Genomic DNA, 13,271 nt, shown 5'->3' with positions numbered 1-13,271 from the left:
ACTTTGTGGGTGGTAAGCAGCATGAGCAGCGCCGAGGTGCCGTCGAACGACATTCGCTTCCAGATGGAGCTGGAGTTCATCCAGTGCTTGGCCAGTCCAGCCTACCTCAACTGTGCGTGTGTCCCCTTCTTCTCCACTCCCTATATCCCTCTCTCACCTCTCTATTTCTCTCTGCAGTCCTCGCCATCAACCGGTACTTCGAGAATCCCGCGTTCATGAACTACCTACAGTACCTCAAGTACTGGAAGCTGCCGCAGTACGCCAAGTACATCGTGTACCCTCACTGTCTGGCCTTCCTGGATATGCTGGACGACGAGCGGTTCCGGCAGATGATCGCGCGTGAGGACTTTATGACGCTCGTGCACGGCCAGCAGTTCTACCACTGGCAAACGTTCCTCAACAACCGATCGGAAGGCAAGCCCGAGGACGCCGTATCAAGTGCAGAGACCCCCGCAGCTACAACCACCGCAGAGACGAGTTAAGCTGGATTTGAGAACAAAACCAACAAAAATATACACTTCACGACGAAAGAGGTGGTGCATGATGCACAGAACTGGTCGCATGACTTTAATGACAGAGTTAACGGGGTTGTCGTCTCTAGCTACAGAAGCGCGCGCTAGACAGTGAGGAGAGGGGGGCGTGTGCAAACGGCATACCGCCCTTTGCTCGTCGTCGGACGCCTTCGCAGTGTGTGCTCTTAGAACAAACCGATCACCTTGCCCGTCTCGGTGTCCAAGTCCACGTCGTAGAAACCCGGACGCGTGGGGAGGCCAGGCACCGTCATCATATCCCCGCAGAGCAAGTAGACGAAGCCAGCTCCCACAGAAGCGCGAATGTCACGCACAGTGACTGAGAAGCCGGTGGGCACGCCCTTGGCGGTCGGGTCTGTGCTCAAACTCAGGTGCGTCTTGGCACAGCACACGGGCAGATTTCCGTAGCCCCGCTCCGAATAGACTGCGAGCTTCTTCTTGGCTTCCTCGCTGAATTCAACGCTGGCAGCACCGTAAATCTCCTCTGTTCACACAAAAAACAGCAGTCAGATAAAAGCTCAATAGCTGGCGAGGAGGCTCCAAACACGGCAGGATAGCAACGTACTGCAGATGACTTCGAACTTCTCGGTAATGCTGAACTCCAGCGGGTACAAGAACTTGAACGGACTACCCTGAGCACGCATCTTCTCGCAAGAAGTGACCACAGCACGGCCCAAATCCTTCGCTCCTTTGCCGCCCTCAGCCCAGTGGTTGCTCTCCACAGCAGCAGTGGCACCAGCCTCTAGCGCCTTTTGCTTCACAAGATCGATCTCACGAGGCGAGTCCGTGGCGAACACGTTCACAGCCACAACGACTGCCACGCCAAACTTCTGGGCGTTGCGGATGTGGTGCTGCATGTTGGCACAACCACGGTCCAGCATTTCGAGGTTTTCCTTCACGTACACCGGGTCGAGCTGGCCAGGTGGTTAAACACAAGAGCATAATAAAGTAAGAAATAGTGGCACCACCAACCCAACAAAGCATTGCTGACGGATGAGGGAACTTACCGGCTTGCCAGCGACCACGTTGGGGCCGCCACCGTGCATCTTGAGCGCGCGGATCGTAGAAACAAGCACCACACATTGCGGTGTCAATCCACTGGTGCGACACTTAATGTTGAAAAACTTTTCCATGCCGATGTCAGCACCGAACCCGCACTCCGTCACCACGAAGCCATCTTCGCCAGCAAGCTTCAGGGCAATTTGGTCAGCGATGATAGACGAGTTGCCGTGAGCAATGTTGGCGAACGGCCCGGCATGTACGAAGACGGGAGTGCCCTCCACCGTCTGCATAAGCGTAGGCAGGATGGCATCCTTCATGAGCACAGCCAAAGCGCCGCCGACACCAAGGTCGTCAGCCGTCACGGGCTCGCCGCCGCGGCTCATACCGATGACAATGCGGCCCAGACGCTCACGCATATCCTGCAAGCTCGTAGTAAGTGCCAAGATCGCCATGATCTCGCTAGCCACGGCGATGTCAAAACCAGTCTGGCGGGTCTGGCCCTTCTCGGCAGGGCCAGCACCCACAACTACTTGCCGCAAGAAGCGGTCGCACGTGTCCAGTACGCGCTGCCACGTGATGGTGTCCGGGTCGATGTCCAGACGCGCGAACTGGTGGATCTCCTCGTCCGTGAGGTCGTCAGGCGACACCTTGGTGATCCCCAGCTTCTTGAGACGCTTGAGCATAACCGGCGAGAAGCGGCGGGCGCCATCCTTTGCACTCGGGCAAAGACGACGGAACAGCGCCTTGTCCGATTGTGCATTCTCGTGAAACATCCGGGTGTCAATGGCAGCAGCCAGCTACAAATCACGCCATAAACGTCATACCATTAATTCTAGGTCCTGTTGAAACAGAATACACGTGTAACGCATCGTTTGCGAGCTTACCAGGTTGTTGGCAGCAGTGATAGCATGAATATCTCCCGTCAAGTGCCTGCAAACCGTCCATCGAAACACAAACGTCAGCAACTTTTCTCTCTCAACCAAAAACACAGCAGATCTCCCACTAACAGGTTGAACTCGTCCATGGGGATGACCTGGGCATAACCTCCACCAGCAGCGCCACCCTTGACGCCAAACGTCGGTCCCTGCGAGGGCTGACGGATGCAGGCAAAGGCCTTCTTGTCGAGGTGGGCGCCCAGCGCCTGGCACAATCTGGTCAACAAGATCCGCGACAAAAACACGGACATCCCATTAGGTTCTCGACGTCCATCCATCCAGAGATCTGCAGACCTTGCAACCTACCCGATCGTAGTGGTGCTCTTACCCTCACCCAAGGGCGTGGGGGTGATGCCCGTGACCACGACGTAGTTGCCGTTCGGCTGGTCCTTAAGACGGTCGCGCACCCCCAGCGAGATCTTGGCCTTGGTCGAGCCATATGGCACCACTTCCTCCGGCAGCTACAGCAGCAATAGTAAAAACAAATCGCCACAATGTCAATACAGCGCTCTAGTGTCTCCACTGGGGCAGCAAAGTGTATTGCAGTATCATTGACACATACGATTCCAGCGGCCTGGGCGATGTTGGTGATGGGCAGCGGCGCGATGGCGTCGCTGATGGCAATGTCAGACGGCACGGGCTTCAGGAGCTGCTCGGACTGGAGCTGGCGAGACATCGCGCCGGAGAGAGAGGGGTTGAGGCAGGTCTTGCTAGTCGTTAGTATTGAGAACTGGCGGTGAGTTTGTTGTGGCCACTTAAGTGACGTGGTGGACAGCCAATGAAATGCCTCCAAGGAAACGGCTTGACGCGAAGCTTGGATGCCGGGCTTGATTACACGAACTCTCATCTTTGAAGAAACGCGAGACCTGCCCTTTGACAGAGGACGATCGCGGTTGGGCCGGGCAAGAAGCCGCGAGGTCAATGGCGACCTGAGTTCGGCTGCGACGAGGTGTCTGCCTGGAAGTGATGGTGCGGTATACAGTTCTTAGACGTTTTAGGAAAAAGGCACAGGCGAGGGAGAATCGAACTCCTGCCAAGCGAATGGCCTACAGATTTGAAGTCTGCACTCAGCACCAGCCAAGATCACTCCTGCGACAGAAGAGCTCTCGAATGCTCATACAGGTGCAATGTCAAGTGCCAAATGGCTATGGCCACCAAGCGAATATTCGATAAAGAAACGATAAACTTCACCGGCTGAGGTGCTCTTTCCACTTGTGTTAAATGAACTATGGATATCCGGCCAAGACAGGGAGAAGTGCAGGGTCGAGCGGAGTCAGGGCTCTGCTTGCTGCACGCGAGCGAGGACGGTTGGATGGAAGTTGTGTGGTTTCTCGTTGATGAAGGACTTTCGGTCGACTCGAGAGGGTGGACGTTGCCGCTGCTACAAGAGACAGCGCCGAGTTGAGTTCAAGCCAAGCTAGCGTCGACTTGGAGCGGCCAAATGGGTCTACAGCTCTGCGAGTCGCATGGTCAAATCTACGTGTAGAGACTGTGATATTTCTCTTGAAAGGGGAGGCGTCGATTGATTTGGCAGACAGGAAGGGGTGGATGCCGCTCAAGGGTGCTCCGCAGAACGGCCATGTGAATATTGTAATGTACAAGTGGGGCAGGAATGCAAGAATCGACAAGGAGCGCCCAAATAGGGACAGTACTCTGCAAACTGTGGGCACTTAGGAGACACGGTCATTAATTCGGCAGACACTGTGGCGTGGATGAAAGATCGCTTCGATACATGTATCATCGCAATCATGTTGAGCAAGGGGGCTGTTATTGACGCCCAGCGTCCAGTCGGATCCACCGGCTTACAAATTGCCAGTAAAATAATCACTCATGCCTCTCTGCATTGTCACGAAGGTTAAACCTTACTGAAAGATGGAACTTCCGACTACCAGGCAAATGTTGACATGCCATTTCCTGATGGATCCGGCTCTTGGTGGAGATTTTTGGGGAGCGGGGCATCAATTGATTTAGTAGACTCATACCTGTTTTTTTGTGAGAAAGATGACGAGTCTATCCTGTGAAACGAGGGCCTCGCTTGACTTGCTTGCTAGGCGCAAGAAGGTAAAGCAGGAGGAGGGCTGGGATCCTACGACTCATGCAGAGGGTACTATAGTGGAGTGTTTGACGGATCTTTTGGACAACCTCCACTCATCGTGCTGTAAACAATGACTACACCGCCGTCCTGGAGATTCTCATAAATAGAGGAGCGCCGATTGACTCATTGGGCGACCTGGATATCGTAAGAGCACAAAAAATGATCGTGTCGCCGTGGTGGAGATTCTCGCAAATCGAGGAGTGTTGATTAATTTGGCGGATGACAGGGAATTGACGCTACTCATTGTTGCTTCGCTAGCAGATGACTGTAATACTCTGCGCGCTGCTAGGAAACACGGCTACACGCACACCGTTCAGGCACTTTTTTTTAATCAGGCGCGTCGAAAATCTCGACCCGCTGATGGGTTTCCTCGCACAATGACCATATCCTGAATAGCAACGTTGTAAAAGATTTGCTGGTTAATCGAGCACGTAGTTAACAACAGTTTTTGCAAATTGTGGAATCGATGATCACTCAAGGCGATCTCTGCGACGAAGTTGACGATAGCCGAGGAAGTTTTCTCTCGGTAATTTCGACGGAAAATCCGAGGCCCCCCTCCCTGAGCACGTGCTTGCGGTGATGCAAGTCCCAGGAAATGGCGTGTTCCAACGGGCTGAACACGAATCATGCCTTTTCCCAACAACTGCCGTGGGCAAATCCTCACGATGCTGGTCATTCGGCTTTTTGCGCTGTCCTGAACACCTCGTCCAAGCTCCACCAGTCCGAGAGCTCCAGCGTCATGATCAAGCGCTTTACCTTTGTTCTCCTGTTGGCGCTTGTCGCCATGCTAAGTTTCGCGCACGCTGACGACGCACCTGCGGCCCCAGTTGATGAGAAGGCCCCCACGGAGCAGTTGCCACCCGGCGTGACGGTCATCGGTGACAAGGAACCTGTGCCGTCGAACAAAGAGCAGATGGAGCAGTTCATTCGAGGAGGCGGAGGTTTCATCCCGACGGGGGGCATCACGTACCGCTGGCGCTACACATTCCCGTACTATGGAGGCTTCCGCTACGGCTATCGCTACCCGCTTGGCTACTGGAACACGTTCGGTCGCTCCATCTACGGCTCGAACTGCCTGTTCGGCCGCCCATACGGAGGCTTCTACTACTGTTAAGTGGCGTGTAAGCTTATTGACTGCAGCCTGCTGCGAAGACTCGGCAAGCGAGCCATGCGCGAGGTTTGCGAATGAAGATGACGAAGAAAAGCGAAGGAGGCGCAGCGGCTAAATGCGCAGCAGCGCCGATGACAATTTTGATGCGTTTTGAGTAGCGTAGGAAGCAGCGAGGTTGCATTGGTGGCAAGTAACCCGCAAATGAATGGCAAGAAATCTGACAAGGTAGCATCTCACCATTCGTCTACAGTGTAGCCATGATGCGTCATCACGATGATTTGCAACCACGTTTCAGCCAATCAGACCTCGGCGTTTGATCCAAAACCATGTTGTCCAATCACATGACTCGGATGTTTGTGTCACTTCCAAGCTTTCATCCAATCGCATCCCATCCCGCCAAATTACTCTTTTTGCCGCTCCTCCTCATTCCGGCATCTTCGCTCTCGGACACACAAACTACACGATGGAGGGTCTGATCCAGAACGAACTCATGCTCAAGAACGGCGAGGTGGTGCCCACGTCGCAAGCGCTGGCCGGCAAGAAGGTCATCGGCCTCTACTTCAGCGGCCACTACTGCCCGCCGTGCCGCAAGTTCACGCCGCTGCTGGACGTGGTGTACAGCGACATCAAGGAGGCCGGCCATCAGGACTTCGAGATCGTCTTCGTGTCCTCGGACAAGGAGGAGGCCAAATTCACCGAGTACTACGAGGAGATGCCGTGGATTGCCCTGCCTTACGCACGTCGCGACCTCAAGCTCGAGCTGTGTGAGAAGTTCGGCGTCAAGACGGTGCCCACACTCATCTTCTTCAACGAGAAGGGTGAGGTGGTGGAGCGCGAGGGCCGCTATTTCGTCACGGACCACTCGGACGACGTTGACGCCATCTTGGCCCACCTCCGTCAGGAGAAGAAGGACTAGAGCTGCGACATATTGGGTTTATTCTTTTCTTTTGCACTGTTCTTACTTCTGAATAGCTAACGGAGAATTCAAATTCATTGGCATTCTTATACAGATGTTGTTGTGTTTTGGAAGCAATTTCGCTTGATTATGAGTTTTCTTGTCTATAAATTCCCCCAGCGTACCGACTTGGTCGATCAAAGTACGGCGGCTAAAGAGTCAATTCAAGTTATGATTTCAGATTCTGATGTCACGAGTGCTGCAAAACATGCAAGCGTATCATAGCTAGCAGTTCTTCGGGCTATATAATGTAGTATCTCCTTTGTGTTATCAGCATTCGCAACATTGAACGCTAACAAAGATGAGTTTGGAAACGAAAACTAAGTATATAGAAATAGTACCTACCCAATGGTGCTTGTGATGTTTGTTGTCGAGATAAAGCGACGTACGCAGTGCTGGTCGAAATACTGTACTTGTCGGCAACTACCTTAAAGTTTAGAAAAACTGCTTCACAGCATTCACGAATCCTACGCGTTCCCTGATGACCAATGTAAGCGTCATATCCTACCTGCAGGTACCTGCTACTTCGAAGTACATATTAGAGATAAATTTCGCTTGATCAGTACGGTTTAGAGATACAAAGAGGAGCAAAACGCACTCGAACATGAAAAGCTAGACTTCTTTATAACAAAACCAATATTCAAAATACTTTGAGGGCGGCGGAGCTGGTGCCAACCGCATTCAAAAAGTCCACTACGAAGCTGAACAGCTACAAGTGGGTCGTACGGGGTGGAGCGGTTGAAAGTCTGCTGACCAAACTGCGTCCTCGTCTGCAGATTGCAATTGCCACCGTCATTTGCTGTCCGTGCGGCTCAAAACTTGATTATTTAACACCTATGGAGAAGACGAGGACTACAGGTTGCAACTCCTTGCAGTCATTGACAAGGATGTGCGCGGACGTTGGAACATAAGTAGAAGCGGCTTTGGCCCCTTTTGCAACAGCTTCATTGCTGCGCCGAAGCCCATTTTGCTGATGTTGTTGTTGTTGATACTCAGCAGAATATCACCAATTTCCACACGGTTCTTCTGGGACTCGCGAGTAACAGCACCCTCGTTCTTGACGTTGATCACACGTGGGTAGTAGCTGGTACTCTCCTGCTTAACCACGATACCCAACGGGCCGTCCTCCTCTTTCCATGTGATGTAGTAAAGCGAGTGGTCATTCTTTGGGTTCATGCTCACACGCGATGGGCGTGTCATTCGAGACTGGCCCATATCGTCTTGCGGGTTCGACAGGATCGAGCTGCTCAGTGAGCTGTTCATTGTGCCTGACTGATCAAGCTGCTGGTGAGGGTCTTCCACAAGGTCAGTGTGCCGGAAGCGCAGCACTGCTGGTCGGGGACCACTCTCCAGGATATCAATAACCTTCTGAAAACGAACACCTTGCGTTGAGAACTCGTTGATGAAGACCAGATGATCACCAGCACGCACGTTAAACATGCCGGGCAATAGCTGGTTGCCTTGAGACTGCAGGACGCACGGATAACCAGTGCTCGGGTCTGGACGGAATCCGAGACCAAGTGGTACGCCCTCCTTCCAGAGCACTTCATAATCCTCCTCGCCCAGAAGCTCCAGCGATCCTGACCGTAGCCGGAACGACTCAGATGGGCTGCGAAGGAAGTGCAGACGGACAGGCTTCTGCACTTCTTGCAGCAACGTCAAAATGCGACGAATATCACCCTTTTTCACCTTCACTTTCCCCACAGCAAGAAGAACATCGCCACGGGAAACCTCAAATATGTCTGCGCAATTGCTCAAACTCTCGTGGACGCGCCGAACGATCGGCATACCGGAAATAGGGTCGCTTTCGAAGTACAGGCCCAGAAGACCGCATTCCCACACGATTTCATATTCGTTTTGGACGTGCTTGGGCGGCTCGTAGTCTTCCAGCAACTTCTTTCTCGACGTGTGGGAACTGCCTCGGATACTGATGCTTCCATCATTGTCGGTATATTCTCCCATGCAATCACTAGCGCTGCGCTCACTTGTCGACACTGAGCTCTGGAATGAGATCGTCGTATTCTTCCTGTCTTTCAAAGTAACAGACTCCGAGAACGAAATAGAACTCGCACTGGTGCTGCGTTCGTCCAGTGATCCCACATAAGACACATCGTGCTCAAAACTCAGGGTGTTGGCGGAATACTCGCGTCGAACAAGCCATCCACGCACAAAGGACTGGATCACGGTTGCCGCACGAATACACTTGACCTCCTTTCGTGCCAGAAATCCTCGAGTGCCGCTCTGAAGTTTGAGAGCCGCGCGCTCACGCCGAATAATACGTTGATACTGATGCCAGCAATACCAAGAGCGCCAGATCGCTTGGATATGAACGCAGGATCGACGCTGTCGCTGGTAACGAGTGCGCACAGAGTAACCGAGGCAGTAGCGCTGTAGGGTAATGACACTCTTGTACAGAGCCTTTGCGCGGCCTGCTTCCAGAGCTTGATGTGCTTCCAGAACACAGAACACCTTGGTTTTACCCACCTGGAACGGAGGATGCTTCGCATCAGTGTTGACATTGAGCATTGTAGCCAATTTATCCACCATTCGCGCTGCAACCTCCTTTTCCACTTGACCCTGAGCATTCGGAACTTGCGACAAGATGCAGCTGTACGTTTTGATAAATACCTCATGAGGGAAACGCACAGGATAGCCACTGCGTGAAATCTTGACTGCTTCCAGTACACCACTGCAACGAAGCTGTTCAAGAAGACGCCGCCGTTCAAACTGCGACGCACTCGCCTGGTCGTTTGGCTTGATGCAACGAATAAAGTGGGGCTCCGTCCCATTCAAAACATCCAGTAATGAGCTTAGCTGGCTCTTGAACTGTGCTACAACCGTTGAAGACAACATACCCCCGGAGCGTCGTCGAGTGGAGTCACTTCCACGTGACTCAGTCCGACCGTTCCTGGGGCTGCCGTTTCCGGTCGTATTGACGCTGTTTGCAAAGCAAGCACGAACGAAGGAAAACTTGGAGGTACGAAGCAGATCCACCGCTTCTGTATGCATGTGGTCCTTGTTCTTGTCGCAAAAGCCATCAGTCATGTAGCACACATCGCCGGCATAGTGGTGAATCACAAACTGACCCTTCGCACGCTGGAGTTTGGTCACGGAGAAACTTTCGTGCTTGCCGGCAAGACATTCGTAGTACTTGTTAGCCAGCTTCTCATCGTTACCACGCGGGATTAGGCATTGTTCGTCCAACAGAGAGAAGATGCCCATGTGTCGTTTTTCCACAAGGGCTACACACACGTCATTGTTCGGATAGTCCACAAATTTCCAGGGAATTTCTTCAGCAACGTACTGGTCCTGCTCCATACGGAACACAAACCTACCAAAGAGCTGCTGCAGTTTCTCGTTGGCATAGTTGATACACAACTGCTCGAGACGGTTCTGCTCAAAAATCTCGAAGCCGAAAATATCAACGACACCAATAAACTGACTGCCGCCCGCTTCTTCCTTGTACTCGATGCTCCGGTTGATGCGGTCCACAAGCCAGTTAAATAGGTTTGAGTAGAGAGTCTTCACCACAGAGTCTCGCGTCGAAAGTGCCTGCGCTACTGGCAGACGAGTCGTGATGGACTCGGCACCAGCCTTAATCTGCTTCGTACATAACGTACTCCGTAGCACGTCTTCCTCTACACCGAGAAGTAAGCAAATAGCTTTAATGTTGTCGCCGCATGCATCCATGTCAACGACAGAGGCATCATCCTTCCCGCCATTGCGCGTGGCAGTCGTGAAACCTACATTTCCCAAATGCAGTACGGCCGACACGATCTTCATCACATTGACCTGTTCATCAGGGTTCATTCCGATACTTGACATGGCTCGCCGGGTCACCTGATAGGACTCAGCATCATCCACGCCGTCCAGGCGCTCATAGCACTCGGACTGATTTAAATAAGCGTAGCCATGCACGTCCTGCAGCGCCAGTTCTTGACGTTCCGATGGGGAGCTCCCACCGAGCATTTCGTAGAAAATATGATAGTTACGTTCACCCTTGCCCTGTGATACAAGACGCACGCGCTCCAACAGGTACGTCGAGATAGAAGCGCCCAGCATCTCACCTGAAGACGTGAAACCCAGCTTAATGAATTTCCCGAAGCGACTGGAGTTGTTATTCCTCGTCGTCCTGGCATTTCCGAACGCCTCTAGGATCGGGTTGGACTCAAGCACTCGGTCGTGAATCGTCGTTTGGTCACAGTTGCTTTCTCGAATCGGGCGGCGCGTGCGCTTCGTCGACACGTAGGCCAAGTAGTTCATAATGAGCTTGGTGGTCTCCGTCTTACCGGCGCCACTCTCGCCACTCACGAGAATCGTCTGGTTCGTCTTTTTGTCGCTCGATTGCGGCACGAGCATCGTGCGAAACGCCTGGTCCGCCACTGAATACACGTGCGGCGCCAGGATGCTCTTGTCCGCCTCGGCGTCTCCTCCCAGGTTATAGTACCGGTCCTTGATGTCGTCTGAATACAGCGACAGACGTCTGAACGGGTTCATGGCGACCAGAATCTGCCCTGTGCTGGTGTAGATCTCTCCGTGGAAGAAACGACGACGCAGCACCTGCAGAATCGCGGGCTCATGCAGGTGCACGAGCTTGGTCAAGTCCTGAACAGTGTGATAGTGCTCTCCCTGGCTGCGCGGCAGCACAAGGTCCGCAGAAATGGCCACGGTCTTCCGCATGGAGTTGCGGCGTCTGAGGGGGGTCACGGCCTGGAAGTTCTGCGTGTCATCGCCCTCGGGAGTCACCAGGTGCTCGTCGTCGGTATCCGGCTCGAGCGCGCACTCCACGAGACCCGAGGAGGCGTCCACGGGCGCGGCCACGACGGCCTCGTGCCATAGTTCGCGGTCAAAGACCCACACGGGAGCGCCGACCTCCATCGCGACTGGAGACTGGCTGTGTAGGGAAGGGGGGAAGTGTCCCGCGGCTCGTAGGAAGAGATCGGGCTCAGGAGTCGGTGGTGGCGCGTTTGAGACCCGGCGCGAGAGGGTTCCGAGCCTACCTGTCGATGTCCGAGAGTCACGAGCGCTGGGGCCGCACTGGACGCGACGCGATTTGACTCGAGCGGTTAGCCAGCAGGAAGCGATAGGCACGCCTAGCCCTTCTGAGCCAGAGTGTGTGTGCAACACAACGGGACGGTGGGTAAGGAGTAAAAAAAATGGCTTTGTAGCTCGTTTTTAGCGAATGAAAAGTCGCGATGGGGATTTAAATCGTAGGTACGGAACCAGACGACGAGGAAGATGAGGTCGTCGCTCGACCGGGTCCGCTGGTGATGGCTCCAGCGGCGCATGTGGCTCTCGGCCTGCTGGCAATGGCCACTACTGCTGGGGAGACCGGTGGCGGCGTTCGGGGAATACAGGCTGGGTTTCGGGCGTGCTGAGGCACGCGTGGGCCACAGGGTATAATAGCAGGCCTGGATTCTCGCCCCTGCTCCGCACGGCGCTCGTCTGCACCGAATCGACGCTCGCTTGGAGCGGCGCCTCACCTACTCTGCCATGACACTGTCACGGCGTGGATCCCTTCCTGGTTATTGTCGACGACGCTCTTGAGAGTGCCGCCTGATGAGATTAATGAGCGGAATCCGAGTCGGATGGATGCATTTACGTCGGGCTGCGTCTCTTGTGGCGGCGCTGATCACGCCACTTGCCAGGCTTTCGATGGGGTGCAAGCAAGATGTCCCAAAAGCGACGGACTTACATGTATTGAGGCAAAATTTATTTGCCGAGGAGTCCAGCTTCCTCCATGCATTACAAGTAGCACGTTCCTCGCGAGGCTGTCGTGCAAACCGTTCGATCGAGCAGACTACCGCCAGCGCAGGCAGACCACCCCAGTCATTTCGACGATGTACTTTACATACGGGTACTTCATTTTCGCGGTGAGTCCGTATTTTATTTCGCAATTCGTCGTTTGTACCCCGATTCACGTAAGATTACCGGTATTTGGGAGGAGCGGTGTACGAAACATCAATATGGCGCGCCAAACAGATACACTAGGCTGAACAACTCTATACTATACAAAACCTTCAATGGTAGCATTACACGGATGAGATACCGGTATTTTCTCTACCGATATTCTCAGGAGGTCTGGAGGGGAGATTTACCGGTTTTTCCTGGAGGGGCGAGGGATACCGGTTGGTTTTTGGAGGGCGGCGGCTCCCGGTTCTGGGCGCATAATGGTCGTGACCTGGATTTGTCGGGACACTGGATTTGGTGGGCAGCAAGGTGTCGTGGATTCAAATTGGTCGATCCCTCGAGTATGAGGACAGGAAGGGCCAAGGAAGGTAAGGGCTCGTTGCATACAGTGCTGCATATGCGTGGGTCTGACCTAGCGCTTTTGGACACAATAGACCTCGCGGCATGTAACGGGGTACACTGACGTGTATCCATGTTACATAAAGAGTGACGGGATGTCTCTCTTTTGTGCCCATGGTACGTGGTACCGGTTGGCGGTGAGTCAACCATTGGGCACTTGCTTAGCTTTTACTATAGTTGACTTAGAGTTTGTAAGGATCAAGCTTGGCTCACCTATAAGATATATTCAGTCTTTAAACCTACCGTCTAAGTCGTAGTCGGTTCCCTTAGACCGGGAACCGTGAACTTGTTGTTCACCGAGAGCTAACGCTCTCTAGCACTTCCTCTGTGCAAA

The 13,271-nt window shown here is 53.5% G+C and overlaps 5 protein-coding genes across 5 annotated transcripts; 3 read left to right on the top strand and 2 right to left on the bottom strand.

The window, feature by feature from the left end:
• Positions 1-21: 21 nt before the first annotated feature.
• Positions 22-482, top strand: KRP23_8599 (putative mediator of RNA polymerase II transcription subunit 31; the record flags this gene model as incomplete). Its single annotated transcript, XM_067894057.1, has 2 exons — positions 22-112; positions 178-482. The coding sequence occupies 2 exons, from the start codon at positions 22-24 to the stop codon at positions 480-482; spliced, it is 396 nt and encodes a 131-aa protein (XP_067743528.1).
• Positions 483-697: 215 nt separating this feature from the next.
• Positions 698-3,143, bottom strand: KRP23_8598 (Formate--tetrahydrofolate ligase; the record flags this gene model as incomplete). The annotated part of the gene is made up of 7 exons (XM_067894056.1): positions 698-1,014; positions 1,096-1,444; positions 1,538-2,329; positions 2,417-2,462; positions 2,540-2,683; positions 2,774-2,928; positions 3,030-3,143. 7 exons carry the CDS (start codon positions 3,141-3,143, stop codon positions 698-700), a joined length of 1,917 nt encoding a protein of 638 aa, XP_067743527.1.
• Positions 3,144-5,301: 2,158 nt separating this feature from the next.
• Positions 5,302-5,676, top strand: KRP23_8597 (uncharacterized protein; the record flags this gene model as incomplete). Its single annotated transcript, XM_067894055.1, has 1 exon — positions 5,302-5,676. The coding sequence occupies one exon, from the start codon at positions 5,302-5,304 to the stop codon at positions 5,674-5,676; it is 375 nt and encodes a 124-aa protein (XP_067743526.1).
• Positions 5,677-6,136: 460 nt separating this feature from the next.
• Positions 6,137-6,589, top strand: KRP23_8596 (Nucleoredoxin; the record flags this gene model as incomplete). The annotated part of the gene is made up of 1 exon (XM_067894054.1): positions 6,137-6,589. One exon carries the CDS (start codon positions 6,137-6,139, stop codon positions 6,587-6,589), a length of 453 nt encoding a protein of 150 aa, XP_067743525.1.
• An 891-nt stretch (positions 6,590-7,480) lies between these two features.
• KRP23_8595 (Myosin-12) lies at positions 7,481-11,506 on the bottom strand (the record flags this gene model as incomplete). The annotated part of the gene is made up of 1 exon (XM_067894053.1): positions 7,481-11,506. The coding sequence occupies one exon, from the start codon at positions 11,504-11,506 to the stop codon at positions 7,481-7,483; it is 4,026 nt and encodes a 1,341-aa protein (XP_067743524.1).
• Between the last annotated feature and the right edge of the window lie 1,765 nt (positions 11,507-13,271).

Source organism: Phytophthora ramorum (assembly GCF_020800215.1).
Source record: "Phytophthora ramorum isolate Pr-102 chromosome Unknown Phyram_PR-102_s0007, whole genome shotgun sequence".
NCBI classification, from domain to species: Eukaryota; Oomycota; class Peronosporomycetes; order Peronosporales; family Peronosporaceae; genus Phytophthora; species Phytophthora ramorum.
The sequence above is the reverse complement of the archived record's forward strand: the minus strand, read 5'-3'. Positions and strand labels throughout refer to the sequence as shown.